The sequence below is a fragment of the Alternaria triticimaculans genome, assembly GCF_023758025.1.
Source record: "Alternaria triticimaculans strain BMP 0046 chromosome Unknown scaffold_13, whole genome shotgun sequence".
Taxonomy (NCBI): domain Eukaryota; kingdom Fungi; phylum Ascomycota; class Dothideomycetes; order Pleosporales; family Pleosporaceae; genus Alternaria; species Alternaria triticimaculans.
In genome coordinates, this window is record NW_026055970.1 from 714,772 (window position 1) to 742,472 (window position 27,701).

Consider the following 27,701-nt stretch of genomic DNA (forward strand, 5'->3'; position numbering starts at 1 on the left):
TGAGACATATAAAGAGAAGACTACAGCCGCCAACAAGACATTATCAAGCTCACATCAACACGAAGAATCATCAAATCTACATCAAACAGTCCGCAACTAAACGAAGAAACATTAACATGTCTTCCACCGACCAGACCATCGTTCTCATCACCGGCGGTACGCAAACACCCCTCTACTCCCTACTCCATACCTTCTTCCCACCTTTCCCCCTCTTTCCATCACTCCAAAGATCCCCTTTCAACCCTGACTAACACGCTATCCCAGCCAACGGCGGCATCGGCTTCTCCCTCGCCACCCAACTCCTCGAAAACGCCAAATACCTCGTCCTCCTCGGCAGCCGCTCCGCTGAGAAAGGCGAAGCCGCTGTGAAACAGCTCCAGGGAAAAGGATTGCCTGGGAAAGTGGAGTTGGTGCAGATTGATGTCAGCGACGAGACGAGTATTCAGAAAGCGAAGGATGTGGTCGAGGAGAAATATGGTCGGTAAGTTCACTCCCCTATTCCCTTATCATCTCCATCTCCAACTCCAGTGCTTCAAATCATACTAACGACATCCCCACCAGCATCGACGCCCTCGTAAACAACGCCGCCATAACCGGCGAAGCCCCCGCCTCCGCCTCTCTCGCCACGCGCATGACATCCGCCTTCCTAACCAACGCCACGGGCCCAGCCGTCATCGTAGAGACCTTCGCTCCCCTCCTCGCGAAGAGCGCGGAGATGGGCAAGACGCCGCGGATTCTGAATGTGTCGAGTGGAGCCGGGAGTATTGGGTTGAGGAGCGATAGGACGAATCCGCATCAGGTTATGAAGAACGTATGGCCCCCGCTCTTTCAATCGGCTGTTTTGGTAAGATTGGTGTGGGTGGGGTTGGTTTGGTGCACGGGTGGGATTTTTGCTGATATGAGAGATAGTTGCCATACCGCAGTTCCAAAGCGGCGCTGAACATGCTTACTGCGTGTCAGGACTATGAGTATGGACCTAAGGGGTGGAAGGTGTTTTGCTTCTGTCCGGGGTTCACGGAGAGTAATTTGGGGCCTAGGGTACGTTTTGGCCGTTTCGTGGCATCCCTCGCTGATTTGGGCTGACGTTTGCTAACAACTGTGATAGAACAAACCGGAGCATGGGGCCAAGCCTACTAGTGAGGGCGCGAAGCCCATGGTTGCTATTTTGGAGGGGGCGAGGGATGAGGAGTGTGGGGGGTTCTTGAAGGCTGAGGGGGGTTGGCCTTGGTAGACGGGTGAACGTGGTCTCGGGACGGGCAATTTGCACGTAGTTTGGGAGATAGCGAGTAGTGTGACAAAGTGAAAGGGGTATCTGCATTTGTTCCTTCATATCTTCGTTCCACCACTTATCCTTACACACGTCGCCTTTTGCCTACATCCAGCCTGCCCATCTCATTGCCTCAAGAACATCTTGTAGCTTGAGCTATCCGTGACCTCCTTATACGGGTATCCAATATCCTTCAAGAAGCTCGCCAACTTGCTACTGTCCTCCTCTTTGCATTGTATTCCAGCCAAGATCTTCGCAACGTCGCCGCCGTAGTTCCTGTAGTGGAAAAGACTGATGTTCATCCCCGGTTGCAGTGTGTTCAGGAACTTGTACAGGGCGCCACCTCGCTCGGGGAATTCGAACATGTACATATGCTCATCGGCGGCGTTGCTGCGCCCTCCGACTAGGTAGCGGATATGTGACTTTACGAGCTCGTCCTGAGAGAGGTCCTCGGCAGTCATGCCTTCAGCGGCGAGACGTTCGATGAGGTCGGGTAGATCGCGGGCCCTTGTCGCCGCCTTGAGTTCAACACCAACGAGGATCTGAGCTGACTCAGGGCCACAGTAGCGGTAGCTGAATTCTGTGACTGCCATGGGGTGGATGATGGAAACGAGCTTGGCAAATGAACCAGGTTGTTCGGGGATGGTGACGGAGAGGATGGCTTCTTTGTTCTCACCGATGGCAGCGCGCTCGGCGACGAAGCGGAGACGGTCGAAGTTCATGTTTGCGCCGCTGGCAATGGCGACCAGACCACGGTTGCGATCTGGTGACGGGTTGCGGCTCACCCACTTCTTCAGACCCGCAAGGGCAAGCGCGCCTGCAGGCTCTACAATGGAGCGTGTATCTTCGAACATATCCTTGATGGCTGCACATGTCTCGTCGGTTGTGACCTGGACCACCTCGTCGACGACCTCTTGACATATCCTGAATGTCTCCTCTCCCACTGTCTTGACCGCAGCTCCGTCAGCGAAGAGTCCGACGTCCTTCAAGAAGACGCGCTTTCCGGCTTTGAGCGATTCAACCATAGCGTTTGCGTCGTACTGCTCCACTCCTATGATCTTGACGTGTGGTGCTATTCGCTTGATATATACGCCTGTGCCTGCAATGAGACCACCGCCACCCACACAGCAGAAGACGGCCTTGAGGTCTTGCAAGTTTGTCTGTCGCAGCAACTCCATGCCAACCGTACCCTGACCTGCAATGACATACGGGTCGTCGAATGGCGGGATAGACACAAGCCCATGCAGCTTCTCCAATCGCGCAGCCTCTGCCTTTGCAGCGTCGAAGTCAGCTCCATGTAGGATGACTGAGCCGCCTAGCCGTGAGACGTTCTTGTGCTTGATGTCGGGCGTTCCTGAGGGCATGACGATAGTTGCGGGAATCTTGAGCTTGCGCGCAGAGTACGCCACACCTTGCGCATGGTTTCCGGCGCTGCATGCGACAACACCCCGCCACCTGTCCTTGGGATCCAAATGTGCCATCTTGTTGTATGCGCCGCGCAGCTTGAAGCTGAACACGGGCTGGAGATCCTCGCGCTTGAGCAGAACATTGCATTCTAGCCTGTTGCTGAGATTGGTTGCGTGGGTGAGGGGCGTTTCCTGCACGACCTCGTAGACGCGCGAGGTGAGGATGAGGCGGAGATAGTCGGGGTAGCCGTTGGGGAGCAGGAAGGCGTCGGGTATGACATCGTTGGTTCGCGAAGACGTGGATTCCGAGGGCGGACTCGGGTTCGCGCTGTACTCGGTCAGGGCGAGGCCGTTCTTGGGTGTGCGGGGCGAGACAAGGCCATTGGGGCCGTTGTCGGGCGTCGTCGGTCGTGAGTAGTCGGGGACCGTCGTCATGGTGGTGTTATGCCAGAAGTGCAGCTTGTTGAGCGTGTCTTTGTATTTTTTGGGCGAGTCATCGGAGGCTCGGTCGGCCTGCATCGGAGGCAGGGGTGCGTCTAGCGTCATGGGGAGCTATGGTGGGGTAGATGGCCTCCAACCTCCCAACTTCATCTCATCTCGCGTCGGATGGCGAACCCTCCGACATGTCGCGCCCAACATCCCCTTTTGAACTTTTTCCTGTGCTTCCTACGCGTTTTTCTCGTGTCGTATGCTTCTGCCGTCGTCTGCATCTACTAGTTTCGTTTGTCGCCATGTTTGCTCTCGATACCTCCTGACGGTCTCCGCGTCATCCTCTTCTAGTATCTGGCGTCGAGAAGACACGCCACGGACTCCAGGCTCCACTGGCGCACACAATGGCTAGTATCTATACGACGCTCGTATGCTTCAGAGCATTGCGCTGATGCTCAGACGCGCGCGCGGGGTGACGACGTAGTCCCCGGGGGAGGCTGCAGTAGTCGGCCTGTTGGTGTGGTCCTAAACGACTAGGCTGTCCTCTTCCAGCTCCGTTCTGCATATACGGGTGCGTTGGCAACCTGTACGACGACTTGCAGGAGAAGAAACGGAGAACGTTGCGGACGAGCCCACGCGAGCGGCTAGGAATTCCCTCATTTCTGTCGTTTGAGCTTGTTGTCGATGCCATTGGAATGTAGGGCGAGGTGGTTTGCATGTGGTGGTTGAATTGTAATCGGTCGTTACGGTGGCGGTCGATCGTTAGTGCGGAAAGGGCTGAAGCTTTGCCCATGGCTCGATCTGAAGTTCACAGTGTCACGACCCACAGCAACTCGTTCTTGTTCAACTCAACTCAACCTTCCGCATCCTTCTCTACTGACTGAGCAGACTTAGCCAGGCCATCTAGAGCTGGAGGACCGCATCTATGTCCGCTCTGTCTGCATACCTCGAGTGACAGGATAGGCTGGTCGCCTTCTGTACGCTCGAGCGGAGAAGGCTTCGCCAGTCACTGACGAGAGCAGGATCTCGAGTACTCTTGTAGTGAGCTTGCTGTCGCGCCACTTAATGCTTTCCAGGTACTCGAATCGTTGACGCGTTGTTCGCGGGCCTGACTTCGAGAACAAGCCGCACTTGATCTCATTGCCGACTATCCTCCGCTCGACTTCCTCCGCATTCTCAACACACCACTGGGCCGCAGTCTCAGGAAGCTCTCCTTGAATTGCTCCTGTGGCCATGCAGTACGCGCTGCACTATAATGGGAGTCTGGGCGTTGCCGTGATGTCCCAGCGGAGCGATCCAATTCTCCGATGCTCGGACCAAACACCCTGCTCTTGCAAATCGCCTCTCCGTCTGCCTCTTCAACCACGCTCAAGGGTGTTCTCTTCGATTGCTTCAGTACTATAGAGCTGGCCATGAAGCGGACGACTCTCTAGGTATGCGCTCCCACACCCTATGAACGGGCGACCTTGCTGACCGAACACAATCTTCAGGCCGCATCGAAGGGTTCCTGTACGATACCACCTGCCTCCTCTTTACCGCGCATCGACGTTCGACCTTCGTCTCAACCACCATTGTGATCGACGTAGCGCTTTCTACCCCGACTGCAATTGCCACCCGCACTAGACAGAGCATCATCCACCTCTTACTTCCGCGGAGTAGAAGGGCAAAGAACTCACAGCCAGGTCCCATGCCCGGCGGCTTCAGCGGTCATACCCTTCGCCATGGGAGAACTCGGGCACCTGCGCCGCAGATCCAGAACGAACAACTTGTAATTTGGTCACGCGGACCGACTGTTCACAGGTCTCGAGCACTCCAGTCGAGCAGCAAGGTGTTACTGCCGGTCTTTCCGCCTACGCCCCTCTTGTGCAAGTGTTGGAAGATATCCGAGAGCCATTGCTTGGAAAGCTCCCTTGCATGGGTACCAGGATCGAACTTCAGTCGGAAGGCTCGCACAGCCAGGTGGCCTCCGTCATCCAAGAACAGTTGGTTGTTGATCCATCTCTTAACGAAGGTCCGGTCGCAAGGAGCGTCGGTACCGAAGATCATTCTGCCTGTATTGCGGCTGGCTCCGAGGTGGACTACTTCTTCTTCGTAACTGAAGCCAATCTCATCCGAGCCTTCGAAAGGCTGTGCCACCCCATCTTTTAAGATAGGATCGAAGCGAATCTTGAAGTTGGCCAGGCTGTATCGATCCTCTCTCATCGATGTGGAAATGGTCCAAACATTCTGGGAAATTGAACCATGTCCATGATCTTCGCAGCGAAAAACGAATGTGTTCTGAAAGAAGACGTCTCGGATCATGTCGCCCCATTCACGGCAGACTCTACGAAGGTCGAGTATCTTGGGGATTTTCGTGCAGGGATGAAATTGGGCGTCCCAGTCACTGACCATACATCTATCAATATCGATACGATGTGTTGGAAGTGCGAAAGTGGCGTGGAAACGACTGGGAGCATGTGCGGATGGCTGGTTCTTCAGTGCCATGATGGTCGGGCCTCCGAACAAAGCAACTCGCTTGAAAATTTTGTCGAGCACTTCTGCCGGCATGTCGGCTATGCCCTTTGCAGTTGTTCCTGGGTATATGCGGCTACTTGGGATGTATGGCGGTGTATCCCAGTACAATGGCTTGTTGAGCAGGTAACGCTCCGTTGTGAGCATACTCTCTTCACCGGGCGGAAGAGTGATTCCATATCCCATTGGAATCCCTCTGCCTTCTGGTTTGCATGGTGGGGGCCAGTCAAGAAGGTTACCCTCGAGATATCCGTAGTGGGGGAAGAGACGATCATATTCGTCAGATCGCTCACCAGCTTCAGGACCGAAGATGTTTCGCCACTCCATGAATCCATAAAAGAGGAAGAGTTGCTGGCATTGGCCAGGAAAGTTGCACGTATTAAGCGACCGCCGCGGAGATGCCAAAAGCACCAATAGCTTGAGCTGCGGGACTGAAAATCCCGGTCTGGTGTTTGGATCGCTCTGGGCGGCATCCCACGTCGTACGCAAGTATGTACCTGGGGTTGACATCTCCCTAACGAACCAGGAGACGTCCTCGGCGCCCATGGATGTGAGCCGCAAACCTGGGAAGCGGCTGTACACTTCTGCGACCTCGCGTTTACCGTCGTCTGTATCTCGCCAGATGCGAAAGGCGTCCTCCAGCTCTTTCTCGTTCGCTAGCCATGCGTTGTAGGTCATCGCATTCTGCCCCTCTCTCCAGACTCGTTTCTCTTCTGTTGTAGTAGGGCGGGCAGGCTGGTGCAGGGTCGCGGTGTCCGGCTCGTTCGGGTCGATGGGAGACGCTGGATCTGTTAGCGACATATCGGTCTGGACAGGAGACGACTTACGGGGCAGCACGGGTCGAGTTGCATGCTCGAGAACCGCAAGCATGCTGTCGTCTTGGAGGCTGCTCATCGTTGCTTTGGGCTTGGCTTCGTGGGCAGATGTAAGCAATCTTCTCGGCGGGCGCTTGATCGCTGGGCGTCTGTGGCGTGGGGATACCAGCAGTCAATCCCTTCGATGATCCGGAAAGTAGCAGATTTGCTGCCGTAAAGCGATCGTATGCTGTACGAGTTGCTTGGTGGCTGTCTTTGCGATGGAGATGGCCGGCTGTCACGACGACCTGGGCTTTGAAACCTGGCGACGGGACACGAGGAGGTTTGCTGTTGTCTTCCCGGCGTCAGATGCTCTCCTGGGTGGCCTTCTCGGTGTCCGATGTGTTCCTGGGTGCGCTTTGAGAGCCGTCAGGAGTGTTTCCCGAAGAGAATGTGCCTGGGGTCGCGGTCGTCCTCGATCTGGGTCGGCGAGAAGGGGTAGCCGCAGAAGTTACAGGCGGCGCCGTTATCGTTACCAGTATCTTCGCGAGCCCGGCGCAGGTGTGCGAGCCGATGAGAAGAGCTGTTGTCGTGGCTGTCGCCGTCTTTAGTTGTGGCTAAGATCGCGATGGTCGAACAAGGCCGCGGAGGTGGCCGATGGCGCGCAGGTGCTTATGGACGTCTCGAATTTGTCGCACTTGTGCTGGTCACAATCTACGTGCAGAGAGCTGTCGGCGCAGTGTCTGAAAAGGAGGACGTGGTTGTGGGTGGCTGTCGCGTGGTGAAGCTATCAAGAGTTCGGAGGCGGAAGTCGTCGTGAGAGACGGACGCAGACAAACGTCGAACTCGGTCGCCACGCTAGAACGTCACTGCAAAGTTCAGACGAGGACAACGGGTTTTCAGAATCATCAAGGCAACGCAGCCTGTGTACAGCGACTGCGCCAGCGACACAGATTATCAGTCGAATACTAGGCGCGAGGCTTGCAACCCGGCCCCTGGCTTCTTCTACATCACGCACGCACGATTGCTCTGGAAATAAGACTGGCAACAGAGTGCTTCTTCTGACTGAGCTGCAGCATATCATTAGACACGCCTATGTGTTGTCCAGTAACCAACGCCTCCTCCAAGCTGTTGTATTGCCGTCAGGTTTGCCAAATACCAAGTCTATGTATTCTGAAGGTCATCGCGTCACATGTACCCTATATCTCCTCCTCCGACATGGTCTTTCCCTATTTCAGGGACAGGATGAAGGATGAGCCGGGAGGAATATCGGTTGAGCTCCAATCTGGGTGCTGGAGCAGGATGAAGAACGTTTGGATCGTTACCTCGCTCCATATTTCTGGGAGAAACCACGATGTCGCCTCATAACCTCCAGTGAACTGTATACCCCGAATGAGAAGGCCATTGGGTGTTTGGACAAACATCCTGTTGGGGTCCATCGCCAAGAGCTCAGCATCTTCATCGCTTATGGTCGGCATTTGCTTCTCCCTGCTGAGAGCCAAGTCTATACCCGTTGTCGTACACTCGATGCCAACCTCATGGTCCGTTGCTACGAGTCCCAGATACGTGCGCCGCCACTCGTCGCGATATTCAACCTTGATTGATGCGCCGCGCTCGATGAGTTTGGGTTCGATCTGGCAGGGGAGAAACCACATAGGCTTTATGCCAAGGTCACTTGACTGGCCGTGCTGAAACACCATGGGGCTCTTGTAGAAGACTTCGAGCATGCAACGCGCAAAGAGCTTGTTGACACGGCGAATCCCTAAGACCTTGCGCACCACCTCCAAGCCAAGGGGCCGGACCACCGGCGTTGTGTAGCTCTGGCTTCCTTTGTCTTCAGTCCAGTGTACCTCGCAAGCTGTCAGGGAAATGAAGGCGAGATTTTCGGGAATGGGAAAGCCGTTGTAGTCCAAAACAAGCACACCTTTGATGTGGTTGGCGCGGTGGTGCTTGAGGATCTGCAAGAATATCTCCTCGGGCAGTCCCGAAGAGAAGAACTGGAACGCGGAAGCGACCTCTGCGTCCGTACCTGGCGTCATCGCGTTCGATCTGGGAGTCTCGCTGAGCGCGTTCAGATTGCTGTAGGCGACTCTGGTGTGATCGTCGTGGTCTGGGCGGAAGATCGTAGGTTGTCGGCGGGCTCGACGTGGAGATGGCGATCAATCTGCAGGAGGGAGACTGCGTCGCAGATCTCTACTGGCCGTTGAAAAGGCGGTGGTGCAGTTGTCGTGTACAGGAGTCGAGTGCGGGGTGTGCTGATCTGCCTGAGCGCCAACAGGTGCGGTACACAGCGCCGACGACGCCTTGCTTGTGAAGAGCTCAACGACTGTGCTTATGATTTGAGAAAGAGAGCGGGGGATACAGACGATCGTTTCGTGTGTTGTGGGTGGCGCGCAGATCGTGGTGCGGTTGTCGAGACAAGTGAGACGCACACGCACTGGACGAACAAGACTGCCACGCCAAAATGCAAGGCCCGAGCGCTATCTCATGATGATGCCGTCGGTGTAGACGACTTCAGTGTTCTCAGGGATTGGTATGAGATATGATGCGGGCATTTAGACGCACGTCGGGCAGGTGTCATGATACATCAACGTCGATACCTGGAGGGTCGAGAAAGACACCTACAGCAGAAGTGGCTTGTATCACAAAAGGTTCATGGGCATGTTTTTAAAGAAGGATAATGGGAGGACATGTCTTCATATTGCTTGGTTTATCTGATACCAAGCGGCCAGCTCCTGCATCGACAAGATGTCTTCTGTCGAGGGCCAGCAACCACAAACGCCGACGCTAAATGCTTATCAACCCGGAGACCACACAAGACCCCTTCATCCACTCCGCTTCTCCATCGCACCCTTGGACTTCGCCTCCATCGCACCCTGGGTCGTCGCCGCCATGGTCAGTGTGCCGTTGCCCAACTGTCCAAGACCCCAGAACTTCTGGGACGCTGGCTGGCCCAAGTGGACCGGGAAGGTACCCGAGTAGATCTCGCCCTCGTCCTCCTCCTGGACGACACTGACAGGTGCCTCCCGAGCGATGACGTACTCGGCCATCTCAATCCTGGAACCGAAGTTCGCAGGGTTGCCGCCGACGGCTCGCACCATCTGATGTAGTCCTTTGAAGCCCGCAACTGTGCTCGGGCTACACTGCTGGAAAGCCGCCCAGCGGAACTGACCGTCCGGCTGCTTCGTGTAGACGCGCTTGCCGTCTTCCTTGGCATCCTTGAGGGCGTCGCTGTTCTTGACGCACTGCAACATGTTAGTCAGTCACTAAGTGATGTCGAGAGGGGTTAGTACTTACACCAGTTTTGGCACCATACGACCAGTACGTATTGGTCGCGTTGACCACGCAAGCCTGATAGTACTCCCACTCACCCAATGTAGGCGCCGGGGGAGCAGGCTGTTGACCAGTGGGCGGCGGCACGCGAGGACGTAGAGATCCGGTGGTCTCGAAGAAGGAAGAAGGGGGGAACGCGGCAGGACCGAATTCGGCCAGCTCTCGATCCACCATCTCTTTGCGCGCGGCGAGACCAACCGCGTTGATACGGGGGGCGGTTCTCGCTTTCTCACGGGCGTCGGCGAGGAAACGTTCCTCGTTCTCGGCGAGGCTCTCGAGCATGGAGCGGTCGAGATCGTGGCGGGCGAGGAACTCGTCTGACTGGGAGAGAGCAAAACGCATTGTGATGATGATGTGAGAGTGTCGTTGCTAAGGAGGGGAAGAGGGACAGCGTTGTTGTGCCTTTTGAGCTTGCGCCAAGACTTTGAGCGTGCTAGCGTGGTCAGCCAACGGTCACCCAGGCAATGCTCGATGAGGAATGAGGAAGTGACGGTGAGAGGGGCGGCTTCCGAGCCTCTACCGTTCGGCGGAAGCTTCCAGACACGAGCTGGGCCGTTCTCAGACTTTTCCGAGTAACAATTCGGGGAAAGGAGTTCACTTGTGGATTCTTGGATCACGGGGCATCACGACGAAGCTCTCTGATTGTCTAGAGGCGTCATCTTGCATTCATACGGCTATCATGGAGGAAGAGGACATACTGCCTGACTGCAGCTCATGCATTGTTCTAATCTACACCGGCGTCTTTACACCCCTAATCCTGCTCTATGGTATTCTTGAGCCAGGCTGCCTGCGCCAACAACCAATCTGGACCTGGCGGAGTGAACAGCAACCTAGAAGGATATTTGAAGTCGACCGTGACTTCCCCAACGCCACGCAATTTGCTGAGAGCACCAACTTCAGGGGCAGTGCGAAAAACTTGCTCCCAAGGTGTCTGTCCTCCTTGTTGTCTAGGGTGGTAGACGTAGACGTGCCGCTCGAACGCGCGGGCAGAGATTAGTATGCGTAGTCTCCTAATCTTCAATTGATGTTGGGAGAAGTTAACGCTTGACCGCGGGAACTGGCTCGTGCCGAAGGTCGAGACGCATATCTCAACGTCGTGTATGAGGGTCTGGAGATCTGGATGGACGCCGCTTAGCCACTTCTGGCCGAAGGACAAGTCGAAGCGGTTCTTTCCAAAGAAGGCCTCTCGCACGATTGGAGGCAGCCGCTTTGCGACCAAGCCTATACTCAAGATCTCGAGCATTGGCTTGAGGACTCTCGCCTTGGAAGGCGCAGTCTGTGTTGAGAGGATGCGGGGGTGTGCCCGCAATACAGGCTCCACCCTCCGAGACCTTGTTAAACTTGGCGATACCCTGTCCTCCTCTACCAGCACGTATTCGAAAATTGTGAGGAGTATCTCGGTGGGCAAAGCCAGAAGCCCGCGAGGAGGTTGGTTTGGGCCTGCGGCCGTCGGCGGGGAGGTACTCGCGACGACGACGTTGGTACTGCTGAGCTGCTTCGCAGCGGCAGGAGGGAGCGAGGAGGAGGACGGCATCTTCTGTGATGCAGACGAGGGCGGGGAAGTCGAGGTGCGTCAAAGACGTACTGCGATCGGGAGAGGAGGTGCGGAGAGATTGCTTTCCGTCAAGGTACTCGATCAGGCGCCGCAGCTGGACTCGAGGATAGTGTCGAATGTGTGGTAGGAGAGCTGAAGCCAGAAGAAGAGAGATTGTGGGTGATATTGAAGGGATTGGAGAAGTTGGCGTAGAAGCTGCGACTGAAGTTTTCGCAGGTAGCTTTCACGACAACGAACGGCCGCTCCAATCTAAGGGTCACTTTTAGCGCCCGGATCGAGCCCGGCTTCAAACGGTTGCAAAGCTACGCAATCACTTGAAGACGTGAGAGAAGAATCTCGGGGTCAAGGCAAATTGAAGTGCCCGGCATTTACTTCATTCTCCAAGAAGCTCATCCCATTCGATGTGGGAGGATGCACTTTCCACAAAAAGACAGCATCTGTCTCCATAGATCTGGTGTGTCTGCTGGTCATCATGTAGCCACAGTCACTATCATATCACGATTGGACTGCATAGAAGTCGCCATCTACGCTCAGTCAAAGACAAAACGTTGGGGCAGATCACAAGGCTAAGAGGTTATACATATGGTTCTATTACAAGATACCGTCTATCTGCATCAGAACGTCGAGAGAGCGCGACACGGTCAGTTGCTCTCGATACCAAGCGGGTACTTAAGGCTCGTCCGGTTCATCTGGGTTCTTCCAGTCGAGCCGCCTCAAACGTTCCAGTTTCTTTGCCTTGGAGATCTTGGTCGAAGAATCTGCAGGATCCAGACCGTAGGACTCGAGTTCGGAGTCTAGTTCTGACCAAGGCCTCCTCACCAGAGTGTCGCTGCTCAATGGGTATAGAGCTAGAGCTGGGTAGAGCTGTGGCTGATCGTGCCTGCCGCCCCTACCGCGCCTCCCTTTGGGCTTTGCCAGGCACTGTTGCAGCCGCGTGATATCGGCCGCTGGGAGTGGGAACGGGGCTTCTACCACGAAGTTGTCCACTCCGCGAAGGCGGCTGAGAAGGTCGAGTTCAGGCATCTGAAGAAACCTCTGTCGTTTTTCGGCAGGCGTAAGAAATCGGATATCTGCAGCGTCTAGCACTCTGATTTTGACTGACCGCAGCGTGTGGCTCTTTCCAATTTCTCTGATTATCATCTCGGTATTTATCCTCCTCTGCGACGGGTAGGTTGACCGGCCCAAGTAGAGGGTTATTTCGACATGCGTTAGCCATTCTTGGCATTGTGTAGGTAGACCCCTGGTCCATCGAAGGGCATTCCGTCGAGGAACATTGCGGGAAGTCAGGTGGAAGGTGTTATGTCTACAGAATTGGTCGAAAGCGAGGTCGCGGTTTCGTAGATTCGTTGCAGCTACAGCCAGAAGGTCTCCTAGGGGTGGCAGGCGAAGGTCGTTGTGCCTGAGTTGTCCCGAAATCCCGACCCGAAGTACGGGTTCTCCGGTCCGGTGGTTCGAATCGCTTGGGTAGACCACTCGGCCTGGGAATACCAAAAGATCCCTAAAGATCTCTAGCATTACTTCATTGGGTATCCTACCTAGGTATCGATGTCGAAGCCAGTACCGGCATGTGCGTTGATTGGGGTCGGAATCGCGTTGCTGGTCGTCGACGAAATTTGGGAAGAGGTAGTGTGAGAAGTGGTAAGAAGTCGAGGTGCGGGGCATACGTCCAACAGAGAGTGCATGTCCGCCGCCGACACAGACATGCCGACCCGCGGATCAATCACTGTTGGATTGATGGTGAACCTTGGCTGCTCGTACTAGTTGCTGTCAGTAAGACGTAGGAGGCCAACCATGCTGTTGACTTACAGTTCGAGTATCTTCAAGGAGATCTGAGGCAGATGTATCCGAGAACTGGACCCAAGGCATACCTTCTGTGTAACCTTGCTGCTGAGGCTCATCCAAGTCGCAAACGTCATCATCCTCTGGATCCGACAGGTCGTCGCCTCGGTAGCCCGCGAGTAGCCCTCCGTATCGTTCCTGGAACTCGTCGGGAAAGGAGTACGGCGTGACCGGTGATTGCCAGGTAAACTCGGGGTCGTCCGTGGTTAAGCCCAACTCAGGGAAGGGGAAGGCGGGGAGGTCTTGCGGCGCGCCGGGGAGATCTTCGAGAGTAGGCGTTGAGACCGGAGTTGCAGCAGTTGTTGTCCAGCTAGGCAACATGGTCGTCGAGCTGCCACCGCGTGGAGTCAGGAGGTCGGCGACCGCCTCATGCTCACACGATGGGTTGACTGTTGTCAGGATCTGCGCTTTTTGTAAGCTGGTGGACTTCCGATTCTACAATGCTTGACCGACCTGGACCGACTCAGTGAGAGACGTGGAAGCTGTGGAAGCGATCACAGTAGTACCTACTGGACGGGATCCTAAAGGCACTGGCGCCATCGCGGTCATCTACGACTTGTTAGTTGCGACGTTCACGTCCGTCGCGGAGGATTGCATACCGTGGCTGTAGAGTTGAAGATCGCGGCTTCGTCCGCAAACGACGCCGGGCCTCGCTGCGAAACCGGGTGGAGATCGTGGCCAGTAGGGGGAAGATATGTTGCAGCGAAGAGTATCAGCAGTACCAGCAAGTGCGTGCCGACCGCCGCCTTGCCCAGGTGCAGGCGTCCTGGGCCGTACATGGTTGACTGAACAATGTCGGTAAGTCAAATGTCGCACGAGAAGCGCTGGCTGATGTCGACCTACCTGAGTCTGAGTCTGTTCGATGGAAATATCTTCAGATATGGGTGTCGCGAAGGGGGGATGGTAGAGGAGTGGGGTTGCAAGGCGAAAACACCTTCAGTGCGTGAGCGTATCATACACGTGCGTTTTCACTTTTCGGTGACGCGTTACATGAACGCCAAAAAGTCGCCTACCTAGAGAAGACCCTGGGATGCGACTGGTGAGTCACGGCTCACTGAGATTGGGTTCAGCGATGCCGGAACAATCGAATGTTTGTCTATGTGTAGATGATCTTCCATCTGCGTACCAGGACCGACATCACAGAAGACTGAAGTCCGAGCCGAGCGTCGATAGACTCACGTCAAAGTACAGATGTACTGTGACCTGCTGCGCTCCTCGTTCTATGTGAACAGGTAGTCTGATCTGGGAACTGTCGCACGTCAAAGTGCGCATCTCACGTCGTCCTTTACATGTCACAGACACCGCATCCGGGTAAATCTGATGAAAAAGGTTGACACACGAAAGAAAAAAGTGTTGTCATTATTCATGGTTGCTATAGAGTCTAGACGGGGAGTTGCTCTTATCGAAAGAGTGAAATCAAAGCCCACTGCGAGATGAGGATGCAGTTTGCGAAACTGGCTCATGAGTGGCCCGATATCTTCGATCAATACCGGGCAGCTCGTAGAGATGCCTAACCGCGTTAGGTTCGTACAAGTCCTTGCGATCATCCCGTGACGGCACGTCATGGGAAGTCGCTAAGGCCACCAAGACCTTGAACGCCTCTATACTCCCAAACGGGAAATTATATGCCCAATAGACGTCGTTCTTCACTGCAATTGCAGGGAAGCAAGCCGATCTTCGGGACAGGGGTACGTTGCGTGCCTCGACGAGCGAAGGCTTACTTTAGTGGCTAGATAGAGGACGTGCGTAGACTTTGCCTGGCCACGCGACATTGACTTTTCAAACTCATATTCTGAGCAGTTCATCGTAAGATTGGACTCGCTTCTCATACAGACGACGGCGATTACCTTCACCTTTGAACGTACGCAGGATAGCCCATTTGGTAACCACGCCTGTCTGCGAGCACTTCGTGCATTTACCGCGTAGCTCTGCGATTAGCGGGGTATACGACCAGCATCGCACGAACAGCTGCGTCGGAGATACTCTGATATCTAGCGACCAGCCCTGAGATAACCAAGAAGACACGGTGCGGCAGACATTCGCTCATTTGAGATGCGACACTAATACCCAGCCAGTTGCAACACGTACGCCCGCAGCAGCCACCATCACACACCTCCTCCGCAACACCATGGCCGAGGAACCCTCCAGATTGGCGTCACGTCAAGACCTGTTGGTCCAAGAGCACTTTACCGCCGAAAAGTTCGACCATTTCCTCCCGGGTGCGCCACACGAGGGAGACTTCCGTGCAGAAGCGCTGAAGCCGAAGTCTCGACTAGGTGCCTTCCTCCACGACTTGTATTCCTATAGAGGCAAGGGAATAGAATATACGGCCGATCATCTGATCACTCTCACACTCTTGCTGGTTGAGTCTCGCAAGGCGACCAAAGCGGAGATGTTCCAACGTGCTACCGAACTACTCAACTTTCAGCGAGGTCATTTCCGAACTCAAGAAACAATGGAGGCTTACTCCAAACAGCTGATCGCTGCGATGGAAGCTTACATGCTTGAAGAGCATCCCCGATACGAAGTCAAGTTCCCGCCCGAGAGCCATAATCAGCTCCGACCAGAGCCAAGCATTTCAGCCAATATGGAGGACGACACACTCTGGTCAGCCTGGGCAAGTGGAGTTGGCGCTGAAATGACCGAGGAGGAGAAAGATCCGGAAGGCGAGGTGCGCTACGACTACGATTACGGCAAACCTTGGGATGATTGGGATGAACTAGCCAGCAAGGAAATGTACAAATACCAATGTGCAGGAACTGGACCGGAGCAGATCGTCTACACACTACCCCCGGGCATGGAGAACGACGTCTTCGCCGAATTCTACGACACACAAATCATGAACCCCAACGCGAACTTGAACACAGGATCTTACCAACATGCCGCACTCGATTACTTCAGCACGCTCCCGGCAGAAATCAAGAAAAAGATCGTCCGACTGGTGCTATTGTTTCCCACCAAAGTCAGGATTCAAGCTACTATCGTCCCTCATGAAGACTGGCGCCCTGACCATTGGCTTCGGGAATTGAGCCACTCCGAAGCCATGGACCTGACTGTATACAAATTCTCATCACTTTTGAAGATGCCGAAGCTCATGCTTCCTTCCAACGCCAAGACAGCACAGCCTCATTACTACTGGACAATGGAACCTCCTGTAACCATGTTAGCGCTGCTAGCAGTCAACAAAGTCATGAACGAAATGGCGAAGCCCGTTTTCTACAGCGAAAACTATTTCGAGATCAAGGACAACGATTCCTACCCAGAGACCGCTATAGAAGGACATCTCATAGGTGGCGAACAGCTTGCGCATCGGTTCCTGGAGCTCATGAGCCGTTCAGAAGCATGCGATGGTACCCCTCGATACGGCCCTTGTCCTCTGAATCTTATGCGCAAGGTCAACGTTGACATGGAGATTTATTATCCAGAAACCGACGCACGCGGTGGACAGAAGCCATGGCACTTCCAGCGCATAATCAACACTCTGATTGCGATGCCCTCTCTCCAGAAACTCGTCATCAACGTCGACATGGTGTACATAAACGCTCTTAGGGAGTATATGCAGGTCGATGAGTCTGTCAATCTGTTCATACAACCAGAGGTGTGGCCAGGATGGCGCAAGCTACCTTGGGCGGCATCCGCAATTCCTGTTGAGAACGGACAAGATGGGAAGTCAGCGGCCGGACTCAAGGTCTTCATCCCCGAAAACCGCAAGGTGCAGAAGTGGCTTCAAAACCTCATCAACATGCCCGATGAGGCGCCAGCGAAGATTGTTCACATCGTATCCGAGGATTGGTCTACCGAGGAGTGTCCTTCTGGGCTGATTACTCAGGGCTTGCAGAAAGCTGAACAGCGCTGGAGGAAGGCCTGCAAGGACGAAAAGGTCATGGAAGGAGAAGACGAGAGCACTGAGCATGGAACCGACGGTACTGAAGAAGCTGAGGCTGTGATCAGCGTGGCATAGTGAGTCTAGGTGCGAGTGCAAGCAGCGAAGGGAGGATTGGCGGAAACCTCTGGGGCAAATCTGCAGATAGCAGAAAAAGATGTCCAAGTATTAGAGCTAAGCGTTGAGTACATCGATCGGAAAGTGTAGGCTAGCAACAGCCTCGTAGTCAGCGGTGTTAGCTGTTATTGGACCCTGTAATTCAACCTCACCCTCGCCGTGCAGTCTCGCAGTGCATGCATGTCGCGGCGGTATGGTGTTACCTTTCCAAGGTTGCCCGGGCCGCCAGAACTGCGCAACAGGCGCGCGTTGCCCCTGCCATCTTCTTCGAAATGTGCCGCCACTCTTGTGCGTTTCGCTGACTGAGCGTTCGCGGTCGATGTTGCTGAAGGTCCCCACGCCCGGGACCGCGGTTGCACAAGGAGCCGGTGTCCTGCTGGTGGGGTCGTGCGTCTCTGGACATTCGGACATTTCGAAAGACCGTAAGCCATCGTTCAGATGCCGCGTGCACACTAGCAGCCGGACATGTTCGCTTCGTACAAAGCTTTCTGCGTTGCGATATCCGGAATTTGATTGTTCTTTGGCGGACGAGAGGCGAGACTGAAACATCGCCTGAATCACCCAGGTACCTAAGGTAGTGCCCACATAACACACCTGCATGCCGTCTGACGACCGTGAAGTCGATGTTTCAAGGCCACACATGAAAGAGGCAGTGACAACCTTGCGAAGATCATCGGCCTAGATAAAGAAGTTTGCGCCAAGATTGTAAGATTGCTACTCGGCCATACGTTGCGGAAAGTCTGTCCAAAATCCAGAAAGGCCTCATTGTTGTACGAAGACGATGATAGTGCGCGGAAAGCTGTGTCGGCCTTGGTGAACGAGACAGCTGCGGACGGCTCTCCTGTTTCGTGCCATTTTTTCGCGACCTAGAATCTATCGCTCGTGAAAATCTGCCCAAACAGTATGATGAGCCAGCGATGCGCTGCGCTGGCATCTCATCTCGTCCTGGTGGGCCTCGGGGGTGTGGGTAGACAAAGTAGTAGGACCGGCACTAGTAAAACGTACGACCCGGAAACCAAGCTTCCGGTACAACGTCCGTACGAATAGCCAAGCTTAATTAACTGTTAGATATGTTTCAAACATAATAGGACGACGGTCGACATCTCATACTGCACCCGACGCCTGGATCTTCAAACTCATGGCATATCTTATTGCTGGGGTAGTGACAATAGCGTCGCTATTCATTGCTTCCCAGTTATGGCATTTCACCAACAACTATCGAGCAGCTCGCGCGACTGGACTACCCATCATCTTGTGCCCTTATGACCCCGATAGCGTAAGTCACTATTCCCCCTTTCACAAATGTACTTGAAGCAACCTTCACACCCTTGCTCGTGTCTTCAGATATAGCTATTCGAAACTGATCATACATTTAGGCGTTCTGGTCCATATTCTGCGTCCCTCTTCGCCCCATTCTTCGCTCTGTCCTTCCCAAATCTATCTTCGCTACCGTAGAACTTAGCATCTGGGGCTGGGAATTCCGGGAGAAAGCAGCGGTCCATGAGAGGCTGGGACCCGTCTTTGTCGTTGTTACTACAGGACTCAATCGGCTTGTTTGTGCGGACCCGTCCATGGCCCATACCATCATGTCTAGAAGGAGAGACTTTGTTCATCCAGACATTACCACCGAGACTATGGGGTTCTTGGGTCCAAACATTGTAACTGTAAGTGGATCGCTCATGCTGTTGATCGTGACTAACGCATCGGTCCAAGGCCAAAGATGAGACCTGGTCCCGCCAGCGCCGTATCGTCGCCCCGGCTCTGAACGAACGCATTAGCCCAGAAGTGTGGAGAGTGAGTGTAGAACAAGCATCGTCCATGGCAGACCTCTTACCCTCAGTCTCCCCACCTGATACTGCCGAGGGACCCGCGAAGATAGTTCTTGGTCTTCGTACGATCGCGATGAACGTCCTCGGTCGTATCGCGTATGGGCATGACAAGCCATTCGCTTTATCTCAATCATCGACCAAACCATCTGCAGACATTTCATACGTAGATGCTATTTCTTTGGTCACCGACAAGCTCATCTACGCTGCATTTCTTCCTGCCAGCTTTCTAGGCTTGCCCTTCATGCCGCAGGTATTACAGCGATTAGGTACAGCGCTGAAGCGATTGCCAGGGCTAACAGAAGACATGCTCAATCAAGAGCGCCAGAACAGTGCTTCTGCATCGCCGCATGTCACGCAGACCACCGGAAGCCCAAACAACAGTCGAGGCACCATCATGGAAGAACTTGTCCGCCTTTCAGACCAGGAGAAGATCCGGACAGACGCTTCAACACCAGAGTCGTTGGACAAGGTTACCAAGAAGTTTCTCACCGAGGAAGAAATCGCAGGAAACCTCTTCATCTTCACCGCTGCTGGCTTTGACACAACCGCAAATACAATGTCATACGCCGTGGCGCTGCTCGCCGTGTATCCGGAGTGGCAAGCCTGGATCCAGACCGAGATCGATACTGTGCTTGGAGGACCTGACATGTCGCCAATAGACTATGCAAGTGCATTCCCGAAACTTGTTCGCTGTCTGGCTGTTATGGTAAGCTACCCAACATCGACATACAGCCATCCTTGAACGGCATCCTTCAAGGACGGCTAGCTCCCTAGCCTCTACCCCGTTAGCTCGGTGCTGACGGTTTCCCAATGTAGCTCGAGACCCTGCGCCTCTACCCGCCCGTAACTCTCCTCATGCGATCCATAACCACGAGTCAGAACCTTGCCTTCGCAGACACGTCATTCCAGATCGCGGCTCCATCCACCATCTACGTCAACACAACGGCATTGCATACTTCACGCTCAACATGGGGTTCTGATGCCCTGTCCTTCAACCCCGCACGCTGGCTACAACCCGACACACCAGAGCCCACGCTCATCACACCTGCGCAAGGAACCTTTATGCCGTGGTCTGTCGGTCCGCGTGTATGCCCTGGGCAGAAGATGTCGCAGGTAGAATTTGTAGCGGTTATTGCGACGCTGTTTCGTAGATGTAGTGCGCTGCCAGTTGTCCGTGAGGGGGAAAGTACAGAATTGGCGAGACAGCGCTTGCTCCATTTGTTACAAGACAGTCAGCCGGTGTTGACGCTGCAGATTAATAAGCCTGAGGACGTTCATATACATTGGGCTAAGCGATGAGTAGCTTAGTAGTGGTACGTCGAGAAGAAGATGAGATGCGGCGTATGAGCGAGATGCAAGATATATTTGTGTACGTTGTAAATGGTATCGAAGTAGACTCCTCTTACCTACTTTCGTGACAGATTGTGTCAAAAGATGTGATGTTTGTGCTCATCAAGATCGCGCTCCTCGCACACCGTGCAATGCGTTCTGGGTATGACATCTATGTTAAAGGTCCCAAGCTAACAAAGCTTAGAGATACAGCCATTGTTACAGCTCTGTTGCTGACACGGGGTAGGGACCGACTTCCCCTTCAGCTAACCCCTTTGCCCATCTCATGAACAGAAACACGAACGCCGAGATCGTGAACGCCTGGGTCGCGATGAGGGTGGCTTTTCCTTTCTTAGTGCGAAGATTCGGTCGCGTCAACACACCGACCACATCGTCAACCAACGCAACATATGCCGTAAGACTGAGGGTACGATCGGCAAGAAGAACGACTTGTTGCAACATGGGTGTATCGAAGGACACGAAGAAGCGGACGAACCAACTACCAAGTATCCACGTCAGAGCGATCAGGAATTCCGAACGCCTTTGTCTTGTACCCACAGGACGTTCCCCAATCAATTGGTCGGCGCCATAGCTGCAAAGTATGTCTACTAGGTATTGTATGACGTTTGGTGGTGTACCGAATAGCCGACCGTAGGTTGCGATAACGCCTGCGCGGTAGAGGTCGTTCTTGCGTGTGAATCGGATGGATTGCTTCGGAGTAGGTTCGGGTCGGTTCGACGGATAGAAGGAGGATGCTACGAGGTACGTCGGTATGGCGAAAGACACTACAAGTGGCAGACTGTTCCCGCCGGTCGTAAAGCCAGTGGCCTGAGCGATGCCTGGTGACAAGAATACAGCGAAAGGGCTAGCGATCAAGGGGGCGTATAGGTGAGCATATCGGCGCCATGCGGCAATAGCATAGTCGGCTTCTCCAGTGTCTGGTGTGGGTTCTGCTGAAGTAGTTGGAGGCTGCTGTGGCAGTCCATCACTATCGTGGGTGTTCATGGCGAAAAGGATGGAATACGACGCGGTCAGCTTCGCGTGCTGGGCATCTCTTGGCTTGGGAAGCTTCATCGCGCACAGACACAACTTTGGAAGCTGCCCCTTTCGCTGAGCGGCCATCATCACCACCTTGCCACCCCAACGGAGCTCATATGCTGCACATGTGTCGAGGGGCATCTCGTTGTTAACAATCACCTTCACGCGCCGCCTGCCGCAGGTCCAGTTGATGTTCTGCACGCACACCCCACCATACAGGCCCGAATATCGCAGTGGCACGCGCATGGATGGCATGCATGTAGCGGCTCTTTCTCAACGCTGTTACCAGAATCTGCCAGGGCACACACCAGATGCTCATGCAAGTAACATCTGATGCGACCCGGTGCTACCCCGTCGTAGACCATCAAACTGCCGGCAGGGTCTGAGATCGTCCATGAACCCGGGATGCTTCAACAGGCAGCTGCTGACCACCGAGGCATTGTTGCAACGCCAGTCAAGCCATGTTCATCTCTTTTGCACGCGATGACCAGATCCATGGTAGGATGTGAGGTCGAAAATCGCGCATCACTATAGGCTGAGCTCGCAGAAGCTTGATTTCGCGTGTCGTAGCGTGGCTGTGTAGTTCTTCGAAAATCGCTCATGGCTAACCGTCAACAGCTCAGACAAACGCAGTCGCCAATGGCAATTCTTGGGCGCATAGGAAAAGGTCCGACGGGATACCTCCGACGCTTACGGTTTACCTGTTGCAGGACCCTGGCCCCATCTTGGATTGTATGAGGTATTTGTGCGTCGAATCGCTTCAAGTTGACTATGACAAAGACGAGGAGGACCTTGTACCACACTCTTGGTGTCATTCTACGTAGCTGAGATTATGATGGAGCTTTTACGGTATAGAAATCCTACCAAGGCCGCCCAAGCACGTGTTTGACGCGCTGCTAGAGCTTTCGAGGGCACGCTGCTCGTAGAGACGGCAGATAGCTTTCGCCTTTCTCGGGGTATAAGTCGCGCTTCACGCATCACCCAATCTATCGCTACCTCTCTCCGTTCTTCTCAGCTCATTTGCATCCTTTTGCACATTCCCCGGTCCTACTTCCCGCGGTATCGATCTGTGTTTTCCACAGGTTCGCACATGGATCACGAAGAAAAGGTCGCTCCTCGCGTCCGTTTCGGAGAGCTACGCCTTCCGGACGAAGAGGATGGATACGCGACCCACGAGCGTCGCCATGAGCGCAATCTGTCACGACGGTCAAGTGTGGGCAGCCTTTCCATTCGCAGTGCCGGAGGAGCGCGCACTGTACAGCCGGAGACTGCACTTCCCATCACCTGTGAGTAGCTGCCCCCTATCACCTGCTTGTGAGACGTTCACTGACTTCTGATACGAACATTCAGACCGCACTCTTTCCATCGAGATCGACGAAGATCAACATAAGAAGCAGGATGAAGTGAAGAGAGCGAAGGAGAAGGCCGCCGTTGGTGAGTCTGTTGGCTGTAAAATGACAGGCACGTCCACTAACTCTAGCTCTACAGATCTGGCAGACCTCGAATGGCATACACTTGTCGTTCATGAGTTGTGTCGCCGCCTCTCCGTCGACATCGACCAGGGCCTTTCTGACGATCAGGCCAAGCGTCGCATTAGCGAACACGGCCAGAACAAGATGACACCTCCTCCATCAGGTCTACTCAAGAAGATCATAGGCTACTTCTTTGGTGGGTTTGGTAGCATCCTCGTGGTTGCTGGCATCCTGGTGTTCGTCGCATGGAAGCCTCTTGGTAAACCGCCAGCGGTTGCAAACCTGGCGCTTGCTTGTGTGCTGATCGCTGTTTGGCTCATCCAGGCTGCCTTCAATGCATGGCAGGACTGGTCAACCAGCAAAGTGATGGCATCCATTGGAACGATGCTGCCTGATCAGTGCATTGTCGTACGCAACGGATCGCACGTTAGCATCTCGGCCTTGGATCTAGTGCCTGGCGACATCATCGTTATCAAGCAGGGCAACAAGTTACCCGCCGATGTTCGATTTGTTGATATATCCAGCGATTCTATGTTCGATCGCGCAATCCTTACTGGTATGTAAAACCAACACACATCTCTTGAGCACGAGGACTAACATACGCCAGGCGAGTCCGAGCCCGTCGCAGCTACGATCGAAGCAACCGAAGACAACTATCTCGAGACCAACAACATCGGATTACAAGGCACCCATTGCATCTCGGGCGCCTGTCTTGGCGTGTGCGTTGCAACTGGCGACAACACTATCTTCGGTCGTATCGCAAAGCTTACATCGGATCCCAAGACTGGCATGACACCTCTTCAGAAGGAGATCCTACGCTTTGTGCTCATCATCTCACTCTTCATCACATGCGTCGTTATCCTCATCGTGGTTCTTTGGTATGTTTGTGGCTGGTCTCGAGCAACATGTCTATGCTTGGCTATCTATGAGTTGAAGGTTTTGTACTTACGCATATCAGGGCTGCATGGCTGAGGAAATCTCATCCTACTTGGATTGACGTACCCCTTCTTATCGTCAGTTGCGTCTCGTGCGCTGTTGCATGTATGGACTACCCAGCAGTGTCTTTTTCCATGTACAGATGCTAACTTTTTCTTCTTTCTGTAGTCATCCCCGAAGGCTTACCCATCGCACTTACCACGAGCTTGACCATCGTCGCGAACATCATGCGCAAGAACAAGATCCTTTGCAAGTCCCTCAAGACTGTCGAGACACTTGGTTCCGTTTCGGTGATCTGTTCCGACAAGACCGGAACATTGACCAAGAACAAAATGGTCGTCACGGACATTTACGCAGCAGGCGAAGAGTACACTACGGATGCGGCTCGTGATATGATGGCAGTCTTTCGTTCGGAACAGAATCTCTCTGTGCTCTCCAAGGCCAAGACAAACATCATGGATCAAGTCCGCATGCTCGGCGGTCTCTGCAACTCCGGCGAATTTGATGCCGCTACAATGCATCTTCCCATCGCGGAGCGCAAGATCAACGGCGATGCAACTGATCAGGCTATACTTCGTCTTTCAGAGTCTCTTGGGTCAGTGGCTGAGTTGCGTCGCGACTGGAAGAAGGTCTTTGAGATTGCTTTCAACAGCAAGAACAAGTTCATGGTCCGCTTGATGACACCGGCGAATCAGACACCGACGAGCAACAATGCCACGCTCATGATCAAGGGAGCTCCCGATATTCTCCTACCTCGATGCGATCTCATCCTGAACGAGAAGGGTGAAGAGATCCCGCTCACCGACGCACAACGCCTCCGTATCGACACCGTCAAAGACAGCTGGTCCCGCCAGGGCAAGCGCGTCATACTGCTCGCTCGCAAGCCGACTATCGTACCCTTCTCCGCCAACCATGAGAAGGAAGTATTGGTTGCAGCCCGGGAAGGCCTTACGTTCGTCGGCATCGTAGGCATCGTGGACCCACCCCGTGATGAGATTCCAGACGTCGTTCGTATTCTTCGGGGAGCTTCTATCCGCATCTTCATGGTCACTGGCGACTTCAAGCTCACGGCTCAGGCCATCGCTGAAGAGTGTGGTATCATCTCGAACTCTGCTTTGGTCGACGATATCAGCGCTCTTGGCCGCGAAGGCAAGATCGGGACTACAAAGCAGTCAATCGTGTTGAGTGGGCCCGAACTGATTGCATTGAACGCGGCGCAATGGGATCAGCTTTGCCAGTACCAGGAAATTGTGTTCGCTAGGACGACGCCTGAGCAAAAGCTTCGTATCGTTAAGGAGTTCCAGGCCCACGACAACATTGTCGGTATGACAGGTGATGGTGTCAACGATGCGCCATCGCTCAAGGCTGCCGACATTGGAATCGCTATGGGCAGTGGCTCCGACATTGCCATCGAAGCTGCCGACATGGTTCTCCTCGATTCGTTCGCCGCCATCATTGAGGCTGTTCAGTACGGTCGCCTGGTCTACGATAACTTGAAGAAGACGATCGTGTACTTGCTTCCCGCCGGTAGTTTCAGTGAGCTGTGGCCTGTCGTTACCAACGTCGCATTCGGTATTCCGCAGATCCTGTCTTCCTTCCTTATGGTAAGTGCATCTGATCTCAATACACTGCGTCCGTCAGCTAACTTTGTCTAGATCATCATCTGCTGTCTTACCGACTGTGCCGCCGCGATCACGCTTGCTTATGAGAAGCCAGAGGCCGATGTGATGCTTCGCCCTCCTCGTAACCCTAAGAAGGACAGGCTAGTCAACGCTCGGCTCATCTTCCATGCCTACTTCGTTGTCGGTCTGCTGCAGTGCTTCCTCGCCTTCACCATGAGCTTCTGGTGGATGCAGCGCAGAGGAGTTCCGTTCACGGCAATGTGGTTGAAGTTTGGTGTTTACGATCCTCAATACGACCCGGAATTCGTTACCGAAGTCGCCAACGAAGCTTCGAGTATCTACTTCGTCACACTAGTGATCATGTAAGTATGGACGTGGAAGTGTACTAAGTAACTAGCTGACATTGACGACAGGCAACTGTTCAACCTACTTGCTACTCGCACCCGTAGACTCAGCATCTTCCAGCAACCGCCTATCTTCAACAAGGCTACTCAGAACTGGTCGCTCTTCCCTGCAATGATCTTCGCCATCGTTGTGGTCTTCATCTTCTGTTACATTCCAGCCCTCCAAGACACGATCGACACCAGGACTGTCTCGGTTGAGCACTGGTTCCTTCCGGCTGCTTTCGGTATGGGCTTGCTCGTCCTCGATGAGTCAAGAAAGTACTGTGTGCGCACTTGGCCTAACGGCTTGCTCGCCAAGATTGCTTGGTGATGCTCTTTCCTTCCATCCGAGGAGACTACTTCCTTGGCCTATTTTCTTAGTCCAAAGGGACCATTCAGTTCAGAAGCCGTTGGCCCACTTGCAAAGCGTAGCTGAGAAGGCTTGTCATATCAGTGTCGATTAGATGGGGGTGTCGTGTGAGTTGGCATACACGCATCCAGTCTGCAAGCAGACAGAACCCAACCTTTTCTTTCTATTCATCAGCAATATGATCCAGAGCCACACCTCTTTTCCACATGCTCGACTGTCCCACAATGCAGTGTGCCACTTCCCACTTCAGCCGCAATATCTGTAGATGCACGACCCCGGTCATCGGCAATTTCCATGCGATACCCCACACGGACTCTAATGCGCCTTGCGCAACGAGGGACCTCGTGGCTCAACGGTGAAATGCCGGTTATTGAGAGCAAGGGGTCAAAGTCAGCTGGCACCAATCGTATCACCTTGCAATATCGAGTTCCTCATAAAGGAAGACTGCAAACCCAGGCTTGGACACATGCAGCGCGGCTAAAGGTCGCCGTTCCATATTTCGATATGTGTGTGACAAAGGATAGATGAGCATGGCGATGGAAGAGGAATAGTGTGGTTTCTGCGGATGATTTTCCACGCGACGAGAAAATCTTGGAAGCGTTGGTGCCTGCTCCGTAGCAAAGCGCCAAGCGACAGCGCCCCGCAGACTCCGCCAAACCTTGCTTCGACGACCTCAACCATCCGCAAGCCAGCGATGACGCGCCACAGGAGACCGGCGAGGCCATCCATGGATGCGAGTTGTCTGAAACATCTTGCATCATAATACAAGTCAGTTTAAAGTCCTCTTGCGTCACGCATTGATGTACGATCTGTCTACACGATCTAGTACAGTACAGAGGTGCTAGCAGCGGAACCAGTGGCCTGCTGCATTCGTCTGAGTTTATGGCATATAGTATGTCCAACCCAAGTACCAGATCATGCTGGGTAAGGCTCAGCCTCTCGAGCCCATCGCCACGCCTCTTCACCATACTGGCATCGATGTCCCACCGAAGCTGCTGGCAGTGCCATGGAGGCCCAAAAGTGCCTCCCACACGACCCAGCTTCATCGACGTGGGGTTCCAAATCCTTCCCTGTTTCGGTCAGCCTCACCGCGAACTCAGCGACTATCCTTTATAAGGACTTAAAGCTGCGGAGCGTGCAAAGCGCGCCTGCCTCGTAGGCGGTCTGGGCCAGCAGCGGCTGACTGACTTTGGCTTTTGAGCGATGATGCTGATGATCATCCCACGCCTGAGCCTTCTCGAAATGGAACGCTTGAGACTCTGTCGTTGAGTGCGAGAAGCACGGTTTCACGCCGATGGCGAGTATAAACTGAGAGCGATGATATCCACAGTTAGGCGCGCTCTACACGACCCTAGAATTCCTGCAATATTCTCCAAACTTTACCTGGAGATGGCATCATGTCTTCCTGATTTCGCTACATCTAGTTAGCTAGAAGGGTTCCGCGCTCACTACACTGCTAGCATACACATCATACGGGTAGAAGCCAAGTGTCTTGGAGCATGCAGCATATGGGCGCTTTACCTCCAATGTCACGGGCACAATATCTTGGGCGGCAAACCAAGAGGTTGCATCCGCACCTCCGGGCTTT

General features: G+C 54.0%; 10 protein-coding genes across 10 annotated transcripts; 4 read left to right on the forward strand and 6 right to left on the reverse strand.

Annotated features, from left to right (window-relative positions):
* Positions 1 to 116: 116 nt before the first annotated feature.
* Positions 117 to 1,231, forward strand: J4E78_008122 (uncharacterized protein; the record flags this gene model as incomplete). Its single annotated transcript, XM_049368724.1, has 5 exons — positions 117 to 156; positions 265 to 481; positions 562 to 844; positions 961 to 1,038; positions 1,106 to 1,231. The coding sequence occupies 5 exons, from the start codon at positions 117 to 119 to the stop codon at positions 1,229 to 1,231; spliced, it is 744 nt and encodes a 247-aa protein (XP_049219689.1).
* Positions 1,232 to 1,392: 161 nt separating this feature from the next.
* On the reverse strand, positions 1,393 to 3,219 carry J4E78_008123 (uncharacterized protein; the record flags this gene model as incomplete). Its single annotated transcript, XM_049368725.1, has 1 exon — positions 1,393 to 3,219. The coding sequence occupies one exon, from the start codon at positions 3,217 to 3,219 to the stop codon at positions 1,393 to 1,395; it is 1,827 nt and encodes a 608-aa protein (XP_049219690.1).
* Positions 3,220 to 4,896: 1,677 nt separating this feature from the next.
* J4E78_008124 (uncharacterized protein) lies at positions 4,897 to 6,483 on the reverse strand (the record flags this gene model as incomplete). Its single annotated transcript, XM_049368726.1, has 2 exons — positions 4,897 to 6,420; positions 6,475 to 6,483. 2 exons carry the CDS (start codon positions 6,481 to 6,483, stop codon positions 4,897 to 4,899), a joined length of 1,533 nt encoding a protein of 510 aa, XP_049219691.1.
* Positions 6,484 to 7,636: 1,153 nt separating this feature from the next.
* On the reverse strand, positions 7,637 to 8,446 carry J4E78_008125 (uncharacterized protein; the record flags this gene model as incomplete). The annotated part of the gene is made up of 1 exon (XM_049368727.1): positions 7,637 to 8,446. One exon carries the CDS (start codon positions 8,444 to 8,446, stop codon positions 7,637 to 7,639), a length of 810 nt encoding a protein of 269 aa, XP_049219692.1.
* Positions 8,447 to 9,232: 786 nt separating this feature from the next.
* On the reverse strand, positions 9,233 to 10,082 carry J4E78_008126 (uncharacterized protein; the record flags this gene model as incomplete). The annotated part of the gene is made up of 2 exons (XM_049368728.1): positions 9,233 to 9,652; positions 9,705 to 10,082. The coding sequence occupies 2 exons, from the start codon at positions 10,080 to 10,082 to the stop codon at positions 9,233 to 9,235; spliced, it is 798 nt and encodes a 265-aa protein (XP_049219693.1).
* Positions 10,083 to 11,964: 1,882 nt separating this feature from the next.
* On the reverse strand, positions 11,965 to 13,913 carry J4E78_008127 (uncharacterized protein; the record flags this gene model as incomplete). The annotated part of the gene is made up of 3 exons (XM_049368729.1): positions 11,965 to 12,453; positions 13,102 to 13,536; positions 13,734 to 13,913. The coding sequence occupies 3 exons, from the start codon at positions 13,911 to 13,913 to the stop codon at positions 11,965 to 11,967; spliced, it is 1,104 nt and encodes a 367-aa protein (XP_049219694.1).
* A 1,349-nt stretch (positions 13,914 to 15,262) lies between these two features.
* J4E78_008128 (uncharacterized protein) lies at positions 15,263 to 17,095 on the forward strand (the record flags this gene model as incomplete). The annotated part of the gene is made up of 1 exon (XM_049368730.1): positions 15,263 to 17,095. One exon carries the CDS (start codon positions 15,263 to 15,265, stop codon positions 17,093 to 17,095), a length of 1,833 nt encoding a protein of 610 aa, XP_049219695.1.
* A 1,673-nt stretch (positions 17,096 to 18,768) lies between these two features.
* J4E78_008129 (uncharacterized protein) lies at positions 18,769 to 20,222 on the forward strand (the record flags this gene model as incomplete). Its single annotated transcript, XM_049368731.1, has 4 exons — positions 18,769 to 18,798; positions 18,848 to 19,669; positions 19,780 to 20,049; positions 20,196 to 20,222. 4 exons carry the CDS (start codon positions 18,769 to 18,771, stop codon positions 20,220 to 20,222), a joined length of 1,149 nt encoding a protein of 382 aa, XP_049219696.1.
* A 289-nt stretch (positions 20,223 to 20,511) lies between these two features.
* Positions 20,512 to 21,297, reverse strand: J4E78_008130 (uncharacterized protein; the record flags this gene model as incomplete). Its single annotated transcript, XM_049368732.1, has 1 exon — positions 20,512 to 21,297. One exon carries the CDS (start codon positions 21,295 to 21,297, stop codon positions 20,512 to 20,514), a length of 786 nt encoding a protein of 261 aa, XP_049219697.1.
* Positions 21,298 to 22,420: 1,123 nt separating this feature from the next.
* Positions 22,421 to 26,074, forward strand: J4E78_008131 (uncharacterized protein; the record flags this gene model as incomplete). Its single annotated transcript, XM_049368733.1, has 8 exons — positions 22,421 to 22,616; positions 22,681 to 22,764; positions 22,819 to 23,358; positions 23,410 to 23,680; positions 23,761 to 23,843; positions 23,907 to 25,342; positions 25,394 to 25,722; positions 25,774 to 26,074. The coding sequence occupies 8 exons, from the start codon at positions 22,421 to 22,423 to the stop codon at positions 26,072 to 26,074; spliced, it is 3,240 nt and encodes a 1,079-aa protein (XP_049219698.1).
* Between the last annotated feature and the right edge of the window lie 1,627 nt (positions 26,075 to 27,701).